The 12,018-nt window shown below is 40.4% G+C and overlaps 1 protein-coding gene across 2 annotated transcripts in view; it reads right to left on the minus strand.

Annotated features, from left to right (window-relative positions):
* Positions 1 to 1,951: 1,951 nt before the first annotated feature.
* The window catches only part of RNF128 (ring finger protein 128), a 64,153-nt gene continuing 54,086 nt past the window's right edge, over positions 1,952 to 12,018 (minus strand). For both annotated transcript variants that reach the window (XM_007665898.3, XM_029067755.2), the window contains exons 5-7: positions 11,307 to 11,403; positions 9,460 to 9,628; positions 1,952 to 3,426 (exon numbers count right to left, since the gene is read on the minus strand). In XM_007665898.3, coding sequence (XP_007664088.2) covers positions 3,206 to 3,426; positions 9,460 to 9,628; positions 11,307 to 11,403 — 487 coding nt within the window. In that variant the 3' untranslated portion in view covers positions 1,952 to 3,205. The remainder of the gene's footprint in view (positions 3,427 to 9,459; positions 9,629 to 11,306; positions 11,404 to 12,018) is intronic.

Raw genomic sequence — 12,018 nt, forward strand, 5'->3', positions numbered from 1 at the left:
CAGTTTCAGACAGTTGGATGGGAACTGGAAAAGAGTGGCCAAAAACAAAAAGCCCTGAATGACCATTAGAATCCTACCCCAACCCAAGAAAGAGCATGGCAGAAGAGTGAGACAGTTAAAAGAAGTCCTAATTTTAAAACTATGATTTGGACAACTCCTACCTGTAATGCCACATTTTAAGAAGATATTGTAACCAGCAAGAAATTCATTCAGGCAAATATAGTCAATCATATTTATTGAGCACTTACTGTGGGCAGAGCGCAGGGATTCTCTCTGTTGTCAAATTGGACATTCCAAGCAGAGTACAGTGCTCTGCACATAGTAAGCACTCAATAAATACTATTGAATGAATGAAGCGCTTGGGATAGTAAAATATAACAATAAACATGCTCCCTGCCCCCAACAAGCTTACATGTAGCAGAGGTCAGGGTAATTCCACTGGAAGAATAAGGATTCCAAAGCCTCGCCTATAAATGAGGAAACTCCCTCATCGCAATTACGATAAGGAAAGAAGTAATGAAACCAAACCTAGGGAGATTAAACGATTTAAAGAATAGCTCCCAGGACCTAAAGGTCCTTAAGGGACTATCCATCCACCAGTAGCCTACTCTTTGCTCAAAAAACTGTCATTAACAACAAATAAAGGGTACAACATAACCTGAGAAATTTTACTAGATTTTTCAGGGAGGGCTCCAAAAGGCTCAAACCCAAATTGAAAATGGACAAAAATGGGTTCCAAAGAAGGATTTTATTGAAATTCTGCAGACACAGACCCGAAGGTCCAGCTTGCAGGTCACCAGGGAGAACCTGGAAGGGATAAGTGTCTTCCCAGTTGGTTCCCCAAGAAAGGGGTGAAGACTGCATCTTAAATGCAGGTGGTACAGCTAAGCAAGTCAACCATCATTTTTTACACAGATGAGCCTTTGGGCAACTCAGGGACAAGTGCCCATCTGGTTTGGTTCTAACCCCATTTGAAGCAGCTCCTATTAGCTATATTTTTCCCCCCATTGCTGAGTACAGTGATCTGAACTGAGTAGGTGCTTAATAAATACTATTACAACAGTATTATACTATTTCAAACCATTAGGACCATTAATATAAAGGGAATTTCTGAGAAAGTTTTTCAACTTGCCATTAGCTTCACCTCAGAGGCACACAGCCGGTGGAACCCTCGGTTACTAAAGTGACTTCCCAGGATTGCTCCCAAATCTTACTCAGCCAACCTGAATATAGTACACACGAATGACTTACCAAAATAGTGAGGGCATGGTGATGCCTGCTGCTGTTGAAGTCTGAGATATTCTGTTCTGGGTTTATTTCCTCACCGCCAGCCTTCTCCCAGGATATGAGGCTGGGTGGGATGGGACCGAGGTCAGGCACAGGGGTGGTTTGGAGCCAACCATCACCATTATTGCAAATACAACTCAAGCTGTAAGCTCACTGTGCACAGGGTACGTGTCTACCAACTCCATAGTATTGTGCTCTCTCAAGCACTTAGTAAGTGCTCAAAAAATAAAACTGACTGAAGCTCATGACCTGATGGCAGTACCACAGATCTTTCTCCTCTTAGCCACTGGTGTCTGAGCAATGTTCACCTGGGTTGGCAGTGGGTCATATACGATGCACTATCAGATTTTCACAGACTAAGTGTGCAAATGTGCTACATATTCTCTCACAAAGACACACTAATAGATGCAATTTCACTGTTGACAGAGTCACCTCTGATCTGAAAGATAATTCTACTACTCCGTGGGGGGCTAAGGTACCAATGTTCTTAAACACGATCTTAAAGTAGCAGCTATTTCTGTCCTGAAAATAATTTGATTCTAGTTTATAAGAACTTAGAATTTGGCAAAATTGTCAGTGCCTTTTTCAATTTAGATATTTTCTCCCAAAAGAATTTAATTTCCCCACAATGGCCTTTGAATATAGCTGAGTATCAGAAACAGACTATTATTATCACATTTTATTTACATGTACTGTTTAAAGAAATTCAATACAAATCATGAGTTATATACATTTCAAATCACTCTATACAAATAAAGTAGTAATTAGATTTAGCAAACAAAAATAAACATAATTGTTCTTTTGTTGACTACATTCTGCTAGCATGTGTCTTGGAAACAAAACTCCACAATAAAAGGTAAGCCACACAGAATGAAAATAAAGTGCATTTTTTAATAGATTTAGTTAACTTTGGTGGATGAAGAGTCAAACTATTGTTAAGGCATCTGGTGTTCTTCCCCCGCTCCCACCCAATTCTCTATCAAACATAAGAAAACATTCTCAACAAATTTTAGCTACAAAGGAAAGATTTGGTTCTTTACTAATTTTGATAAAGTATATTTTTATCATTCCAAAATTCAAAACACTATCTGGAAGTTATTTAACAGACTCATTCTTGCCACAAATTTCTACCCAGCTTCTTCAAGTCTGGTTGTATAAATTAATACATGAAATGAGCAAAGTGGTTAGATTTCTGACACATACTCCCACATACTTCCACTTTCAAATCATTTACTAGTTTATAGTCTGTGCTTTAAAATCCTCCCACAAGTAATAAAGTGAGAGGTTTAGCTACACCACCTATCTGCAAAGGAAATTGTTTTTATAGTATTGGCAAGAACAAATTTTACTTAGTATTAGTAACATACTAATTTTTCTTTCATATTCTATTACAGACTATGCTTCGTTACTCATCTGAAGTAGACTGAGTCTACTTATAAGAACGTGAAATTATTTGAAAGAGATTTTGTTTGAATCAGGTAGTGCTGCTGAAATGGGCATTTCCTAAAGTAATTTGCTTTTCTAAGTGTTGCATTACCTTTGGAAAAAAGAGATCAAAATGATTTTCTGGAGAAAATTCCTGATTCTTTAACCTATAAGCCAATGATCTCTTTTTAAATAAAAAAAATAATAGAGGCAATTAGATGAGTTGTGTTGAGTGAATTAACATAAGGTGCTTTTTGCATTGTCAAGAGAAACTCATCTGTGAAAATAATTAAAATGAGTTTCTTGTGGAAGAAAAGTGGAACAATAGGTTAAATCTTTCAAATAATTCGTCAACTATTATAACATCTTAATATGTCCAGTGTCAGTTTCCAGAGAAGTTAACCAGTCTATTCATAATTTTGATAATACGTTGGACCCTTATTGGCAGTTTTCTCTTTTAGCAAAGGTTCTAGTCTCTCACTGGTTACCAATTTCAGGAATTAACTTGTCGAACAGAAGTCTCTGGAACTGAGGTCTCCGGAACTGAGGTCTCTGGAACACGGGATTCTGGAACAGGGGTCTCTGGAACAGGGGTCTCTGGAACAGGGGTCTCTGGAACAGGGGTCTCATCCTCTTCAAAGGTTGGATTGTCAAGATGAGGAACATTCACTACCACAGAACTTGCTTCATGGTTTACCAGTTGCAGGTTATCATCTTGAGAAAAAACAGTAATTTTAAAATCATTTTGTTCTTATGGAATGTTTATAAAGAATTGGCCAACCTATAAAATTCCCCCAGCTTCAAAGTTTTTTTTTAGATCTGGACAGCTTTAGTTCTAATTAAAAAGAAGTCCTCCAAGACTATTACAAAAACAATAAGCAAATAATTTCAAAAATCACCAGGCCAAACAGATTGTTAAAAAATATAAGTGTTATATAAACCTATAGCTATATTGCAGTTTGTTATCCCTTTTATTATTACAGTTAGCCCCTCACTCCATATTCTGAGTTGAATAAAGCAATCAGTTTATAAGGGAAGTTGGTACCTTGCAAAGGAAGCAAAAAACGCAGTGACAACAGGAATCACATCACAAGCACTTACCATCAAGAATCCTAATCCATTGGCTTTCATCTATTAGCCACATAGAAGCATTTTAATAATCTCCATTTGGCATTTAAATTCAAAAATACCAGAGGGAGAAAGTAACTTCTTACTTCTCTAAAGATTAGTAGGCTGAAATACTAAAAATGTACCCCCTACCTTACTCTCTTTTCCTCCCGTCTCCAACTTCACATTCCTTAAATATTTTAGGTAAAGGACACATTTTATTGTTTGGAGTGAAGGAAATGCTTGCCTCATGGTTTAGAGGAATAATGTGTACCTTAAAAACATCAATTTAGCATAAAGACTAATGAACAAAGCATTATAGTCAACTGCTAATAATAATAATAATGCTGATAATAATAATAATTGCAGTATTTGTTAAGCAATTAGTATGTGTCAGGCACTGTACTAAGCGCTGGAGTGGATATAAACAAATTGGGTTGGACACAGTCCCTGTTCCAAGTGGGCTCACAGTCTTAATCCCTATTTTACAGATGAGGTAACTGAGGGACGGAGAAGTAAAGTGACTTGCCTAAGGCCACAAAGCAAACAAGTGGAAGAGCTGGGATTAGAACCCATGACCTTCTGACTCCCAGGCCCGTGCTCTATCCACTGAGCTATGCTGACGTCTGTAATTTTCCAGCGTCACTGTCATATGTATCAACAAGTTTAAGAAAGGCCTCAATCTAGTATCAGGTAACTGACAATAAACCAAGAATTCCCAAACCAAGAAGAATAAAGGAGGGCAAAAGAGAGCAACCAGTGAGCCCAAGGAAGGGAAGGAGGTGGTGAGGGACACAGAACAGTGGACAGAAGTTAGGGGAGACTGAAGAGAGTTGGGGGAAAAGAGAGGTTGCAGTGGTGACTGCATTTTGGGTCCATTTTGGGTCCATGCAGAATCCCAGGATAGGTCATTTTAAATTGAAGGGCTGAGGGCAGTAACAATGGAGAGAAGGAAGCAGCAAATCTGTGACCATCCCACTTTCAGCAGTTTGGTTCCTTGAGGGCAAAGGTAGCTTGTGTTAAGGGAAAACTAACTTTTGTAGATTTCTGAAGTCGCTATTATTTTCACTTTTTGAACCAGCCACACTGTTTCAACATGAGAAGAAATAAAATCCTTCAAAACAATGAAAGGGCAACTGATACTACACTGATTCAAGCACTATCCTTTCCTGCCTTGATTACCTGCTGACCTTCCTTCCTCCCTACTCCAGTCCATACTTCATTCTGCTGCCCAGATCATTTTTCTAAAACAAATAAAAAAACCTCAGTCTGTTTCCCCCCTCCTCAAGAACCTTCAGTAGTTGTCCATCCTCCTCCACATCAATCAGAAACTCCTTACTATTGGCTTTAAGACACTTGCCCCCTCCTATCTTACGTCCCTGATTTCCTACTGCAACCGAGCATGCTCACTTCAGTCCTCAAACGCCAAGCTTCAGAATGTACCTCGATCTCATCTATCTCACCACCAATTCATCAACCACATCCTGCCTCTTGCCTGGAACTCCCTCCCTTTCAATATCCAATAGATCATCACTCTTTCCATCTTCAAAGGCTTATTACAATCACAACTTGTACAAGAAGCCTTCCATGATTACGCCTTCATTTCCCCTACTTCCTCTCACTTCTGCATTACCCTTAAACTCAGCCCCATAGCACTTATGTCCATATCCGTAATTTATTTCAATGTCTGTCTCCCCTTCTAGATTGTATGGCGCTTGTGGGCAGGGATCATGTCTACCAACTCTGTATACTCCAAGCATCTCAAACTTAAAATGTCCAAACAGAGCTCCTTATCTTCTCATCCAGACCCTGTCCTCTCCCGGACTTTCCCGTCACCCTAGACGGCCCCATTACCCTTCCTGTCTCACAAGCCTTGGCGTTATCCTTGACTCCTCTCTCTCATTCAACCCACATATTCAATCTGCCACCAAATCCTGTCGGTCCCACCTTCACAACATCGCCAAAACCCGCCCCTTCCTCTATCCAAACTGCTACCACATTAATACAGTCACTCATCCTATCCCACCTAGATTACTGCAACAGCCCCCTTGCTGACCTCCTTACCTCCCACCTCTCCCCACTCCAATCCATATGTTACTCCGCTGCCCAGAGCATCTGTCTATAGAAATGTTCACAACATGTCATCCCCCTCCTCAAAAACCTCCAGTGGTTGCCTATCCACCTCCATATCAAACAAAAACTCCTTACCAATGGCTTTAAAGCACTCCATCACCTTGCCCCCTCTTACCTCACTTCACTTCTCTCCTTCTACAACCCAGGCCACACACCTCACTCCTCTGGTGCTAACCTTCTCACTGTGCCTCCATCTCACCATCGATCTTTGGCCGATGTCCTGCCTCTGGCCTGGAACACCCTCCCTCCTCAGATCTGCCAGACAATTACTCTCCCCCACTTCAAAGTCCTACTGAAGGCATATCTCCTCTAAGAAGCCTTCTCAGACTACGCCCCATTTTTCTTCATTTCCCACTCCCTTATGCATCACCCTGACTTGCTCCCTTTGCTCTCCCCCAACCCCACTTATGTAAATATCTGTAATTTTATTTATTTGTACTGATGTCTGTCTCCCCCTTTCTAGACTGTGAGCTCGTTGTGGCAGGGACTGTCACTCTTTATTGTTGTATTGTACTTTCCCAAGAGCTTGGTACAGAGCTCCGCACACAGTGAGTGCTTAATAAAGATGACTGACTTGAATGCATTAGTTCAGGGGCCTGCATGTAAGTGCTCAATAAATAATGACTGAAAAATATATATTTTCCTATAAGGGAGAAAATAATGAATTACCATCAATTTTAACAATGACCTATATGTAGCAACTTTTTATCTAAGCATTTGTTCTTCCTCTCCAAGCCTGACTAAAAAATTAAATTAAATTACCCTAATTTATTAGGATTCATTTACACCTTTCAATCTTATCTGAAATTGCTAATACAACTCGGGGGCCAATAGGTGGCAGTAGATATAGCTTTCCATCTCATCACTCTCTATTAACTATAATAATAATAATAATAATAATAATAATAATGAAGGTATTTGTTAAGCACTTACTATGTGCCAAGCATTGTTCTAAGTGCTGGGGTAGATACAAGGTCATCAGGTTGTCCCACGTGGGGCTCACAGTCTCAATCCCCATTTGACCGATGAGGCAACTGAGGCACAGAGAAAGTGAAGTGACTTGCCCAGGGTCACAAGTGATGACAGCAAACAAGTGGTGGAGGAGGGATTACAACCCATGACCTCTGACTCCCAAGCCTGTGCTCTCGCCACTAGGCTATGCTGCTCCTCTTACTGCTTCCAATTACTCTATACATCAATCAATCAATGGTATCTCTAGAGTGTTTACTATGTGCAGGGCACTGTACTAATCACTTGGGAGAGAACAATGCAACAGAAGTAACAGACACGTTCCCTTCCCAAAACGAGTCTGTATACTTTCAGAACCACACCCACTCCGCCTCTAAAGCAAACTAATAATTGTGCTTTTCGTAAGTGCTTACTATGTGCCGGGCAGCATACTAAGTGCCGGGGTGGGTACAAGCAAATTGGGTTGGACAAAGTCCTTGCCCCACATGGGCTTCAAAGTCTTAATCCCCATTTTACATATGAGGTAACAAGCCCTGAGAAATGCAATGACTTGCCAAAGGTCACACAGCATTGCTGAATTGTACTTTCCAAGAGCTTAGTACAGTGCTCTGCACACAGTACGTGCTCAATAAAAAAGACTGAATGAATGGAGGAACGGCAGACAAGTGGCAGAGTCCGAATTAGTACCCAGCTCCTTCTGACTCCCCAGTCCATACTCTATCCACAAGACCACACTACTTCTCCTATTCCATTAGAGAACTACTATATTGTTCCCTAACCAGAAAGGGAACATATTACTGTATTAAAATGGACACTTAAGGAAAAGAACTTGTACACAGCACAATCACCACCACCAATAACATAATGTAGTTTGATTTCTACTGCTCCATTGCTGCCATCTCTTCCCCAGGCGTTCTGGCAGCATAGTTTTGTGTGACTCCAACATTTTTTTCTGAAAATACTCCTAGGCCTTGAAAACTTCTACTGGGATCCCCTTCCCACCCCCGACACTCTTCCAACTAATACTATTCCTGCTATTACAATCCAACCCCACCCCATATGTCCACTACCAACTAGGTTGCTTTTGCTAAATCTAAGAAAAGGAGTAAAAAAAGGCAAAGGTAGAAGGAACAGTATAGATTATTTCCATGAAGGATGGATGTGAGTGGCTGGATGGATTTGTGAGTGGCTGGGTGAATGTGGATTGCCTTAGGTCATATAAGAAAAAGATAAACTGTGGTGACAGGTGGACTGTGATGATCCTGTTAAAATCCTGATTCTGGACACTAAGAAAAGCAGTATGGCCTAGTGGATACAGCATTGGCCTGGGAGTCAGAAGGACCTTTGTTCTAATCCCAGCTCCATCCCTTGTCTGTTGTGTAGCCTTGGGAAAGTCACTTACCTTCTCTAGTCCTTGGTTATACCCATCTGTAAAATGGACACTGACTGTGAGCCCTATATGGCACAGGGACTGTGTCCAACCTGATTTGCTTGCATCAACCCAAGCACTTAGAACAGTGCCTGGAACATAGTAAGCACTTAAATACCACTATTATTATCATTATTAACACCTAGAAAATCCCATCACCTGGGAAAGCCCTCAGAGGCTAGCCCTACATCCTGGGAGGAAAAACAGAAATAATTGTGGCAAGAAAGAATGGAATTGGAAGAAGTAAGCTCATTATGGGCAGGGAATGTGTCTGCTAATTCTGTTATATTGTACTTTCCCAAGTGTTTAGTAGAGTGCTCTGCACATAGTAAGCACTCAATAAATACAACTGATTGCTTTCTCTGAAGACAGTATTATATGACACATATGGGTTAGAAAAATAGAGTCAGAAGACATGATCTTGGCCACCAAGGAGCTTACAACCCAATGAGGGAAACAAATTCTAAAATAAGTTTCGGGTAGGGGGAAGCAAGAGAATGCTGAAGTATAGTGAAGGCAGAAATAGGATGGAGAGATGAGAGATAAATCAGGGAAGGCCTCCTGGGAGAGCTGTGATTTCAGACAGGCTTTGAAAGTTGGGAGAGAAGTGGTCTGTTGGATGGGAATGAGGAAGGAGCTCCAGATAGAATGGATGGTGTGAGCAACAGGGCAGTGGTGAGACAAGGACAAAGCACAAGTACCAAGGCTGGAGTGAGAGGAGCAAAGTGTGCCCGGTGAGAGGAAGTGGAAGAGCAGCAAAGGTAAGAAGAGGTACGAGTTGACTGAGTGTATAAAGGTCAGAAGCTTCTGCTGAAAAGTTTTCCTGCCCCCAAGAATCGCCAAAAGAAGAACAAGATAATTACTGTAGTCTTAAAAAGAACCAACACTGTTCTCCATCTTGAGGTTCTCAACCCACCAGATAGGTGCCTCAAGAGAGCTAGGAATCTCTTGAATTGATTTTAAATGCTGCAGCGAAGGAGGGGTTTGTCTTATTATACATATCTTTAACTTCTATTATATGTTCCCTATTACAGTGCTTTTTATAAATCATGATGGATGATCTTGATGATTACTATATCCACTAATGTCACTAATATAACCATTCTTACTTTCTGACTGAGCATGCTCCTCCACTGGAGGTTCGTCTGTTCCTTGTACAGAAGCATATCCAGATGATGCCGTCTCACTACGATTATCCTCTTCATGAGGGGAAGCAGCACTGGAGGTTTCAGTGGAAATTGGTGTCTGTAAGGACCTTGTTCCATCTTCTACATCCACCTACGGAGAGAAAACGGACCATGAAAAAACACAATGCCACCTGCTTGACTATTCATTTAAAAGACCTGCTTTATTATTCACTTAGAAGCAGCATGGCCTAGTGGACAATGCAGGGGCCTGGGAGTCAGAAGGACCTGGGTTCTAATTCTGGTTCTGCCACTTGTCTGCTGTGTGACTTGGGCAAGTCACTTAACTTCTCAGTGCCTCAGGTACCTCATCTGTAAAATGGGGATTACGACTGTGAGCCCCATGTGGGACATGGACTGCATCCAACCTAAATAGCTTGTATTTACCTCAGTGTTTAGTACAGTACCTGGCACATAAGGAGCACTTAATATCATTTTTTTTTTAAAAAAAGAGACCATTAGTACTTTCACCTGTTAACCTCATGGAGGAAACATTTGAACCTTCAAAAATGCTTAAGAACCAGAAAATTAATCTCTATAGAGTTAATTATGTTTGGAAAAACAAGTTGTCCCATACATTACTTTTTCTAAATTTTACAATCCATTTCTAAAACTATTAAAGGAACAATTAGCTTTTTAATCAAATTAGTCCTTTCACTTGCAGGCTTCTTTTCTTTCATCAATCTAGACTCTTTGTTACCCACTAAAATTCTTTGAAATATTACAACCTAATACAATATATCAGAGTTGGTTGACACGTTCCCTGCTTACAATAAGTTTACAGTTTAGAAGGGGAGACGGATATTGATAGAAATAAATTATGGATATGAACATAAGTACCGTGGGCCTGAGGGAGAGGTGCATAAAGGGTGCAAATCCAAGTGCAAGGGTGAGGCAGAAGGGAGTGGGAGAAGAGGAAATGAGGGCTTTGTCTCAGAAGGCTTCTAGGAAGAGATATGCTTTTAATAAGGCTTTAAAGGGGGGAGAATTACCATCTGTTGGTTAGGCTAGGGGCAGGAAGTGGGAGAGTGCTCAGCGTTGAGATGGAAGACGTGAAAGAACAGTGAGTACCTGCCCACAGGATCTTACAATCTAGTACAGTTTCTGTGTCAGAGACAACAGTTCACTCTGTTGCAGAAAATTCACAGAGAATTGAGAATTTTTTGTGAACATAAGGGAGAAAATGGGGCATGTGTAAAATAGTTCATGAAGCCTCAGAAAGCTGAGTAAAGAAAAAGCTATATTGTTGTTCAGATGCAGGTCAAACAGTGCCCTGCTGAGTTGGCAAGCCACATCATGCCACTTTCACTCCAGCTATAGTTTGGGGGCTAAATGGCTTCAAGATAAGACTGTTACCAAGATTCTTTGGGTTAACTGGGCTATTCCATTTCTAATTTTTTGGGACGGCTGCTCCCAAGCTGGTAACTAAATCAAATCTTTTGCTGGTGGTGATCCCAGGAGGAGTGCTCTGCACACAGTAAGTGCTCAATGAATACAATTGAATGAATGAATATAAGGGATGCTTTCCTTAAGCCTTAAGGTCTTAAGCCTTTTCACTCCTGATCAAAAGGGAGCTGCAAGTTCAACACTAACCTTTTAATATCTTAGTGTCTTAAGTACAAAGGTGATGTATACTGTCTTAAGTACATAGATGATGTAAATACATCAGAAGAGCCTGACATGTTCAACACTGAGCTTTGAAAATTGAAGAATTTTAAGTACAAAATTGAAGAACCTTAATGAATACCCTGAAATGAGGAAGGTTGACTTACCTCAATTCCCAAAGCTTTGAGTATGTCACATTTGCACATTGGGCATGTTCTATGTTCTAACAACCAAGGGTCAATGCATGTCTTGTGGAAAAGATGGCTGATGGAAGAAATTAAATTAAATTAATATTAAAACTGTCAATCACATGATGGACAGCACTCTAAGGTAAGCTGAGCTAAGAAAGAGTATCATAACTAATAAGTGATGTCTCCCTAGAGAGTATTTAAGGCAATCTTAACTTTTTGGTTCTGATAAAAGATATCAACTATATAAGAAACAAATACGATTTTCCTCTAAAACATGAAGGTAATTTCTTGTAAAGAAAAGAATAAGGAAGCCAGAACAGTATGGCATTTTGAAAAGACATGGTCTATACAAAACATAATAATTGTGTTATGGGTAAACTGCTTACTATGCTCCAAATATTGTAATTAACACTGGGGTAGGTAAACGATAATCCGTTTGGTCTGAGAGTCTTTGTCCCACACTGCACTTACAGTCTAAAGAGGGACGGAGATCAGGAATTCAATCCCCGTTTTACAAATGCAGAAACTAAGGCACAGACAAGTTAACTGACTTGCCCCAAGACTAGTAGCAGATAAGTGTCAGAGCTGGGATTAAAACCCAAGAAATCTATTCCCAGGCTTGTACTCTTTCCACTAGGCTACATTGCTTCTCTAATTCATTTTTTATGTCCCAATATTTTCCTACTTA

The sequence above is a fragment of the Ornithorhynchus anatinus genome, chromosome 6 (assembly GCF_004115215.2).
Source record: "Ornithorhynchus anatinus isolate Pmale09 chromosome 6, mOrnAna1.pri.v4, whole genome shotgun sequence".
Taxonomy (NCBI): Eukaryota; Metazoa; Chordata; class Mammalia; order Monotremata; family Ornithorhynchidae; genus Ornithorhynchus; species Ornithorhynchus anatinus.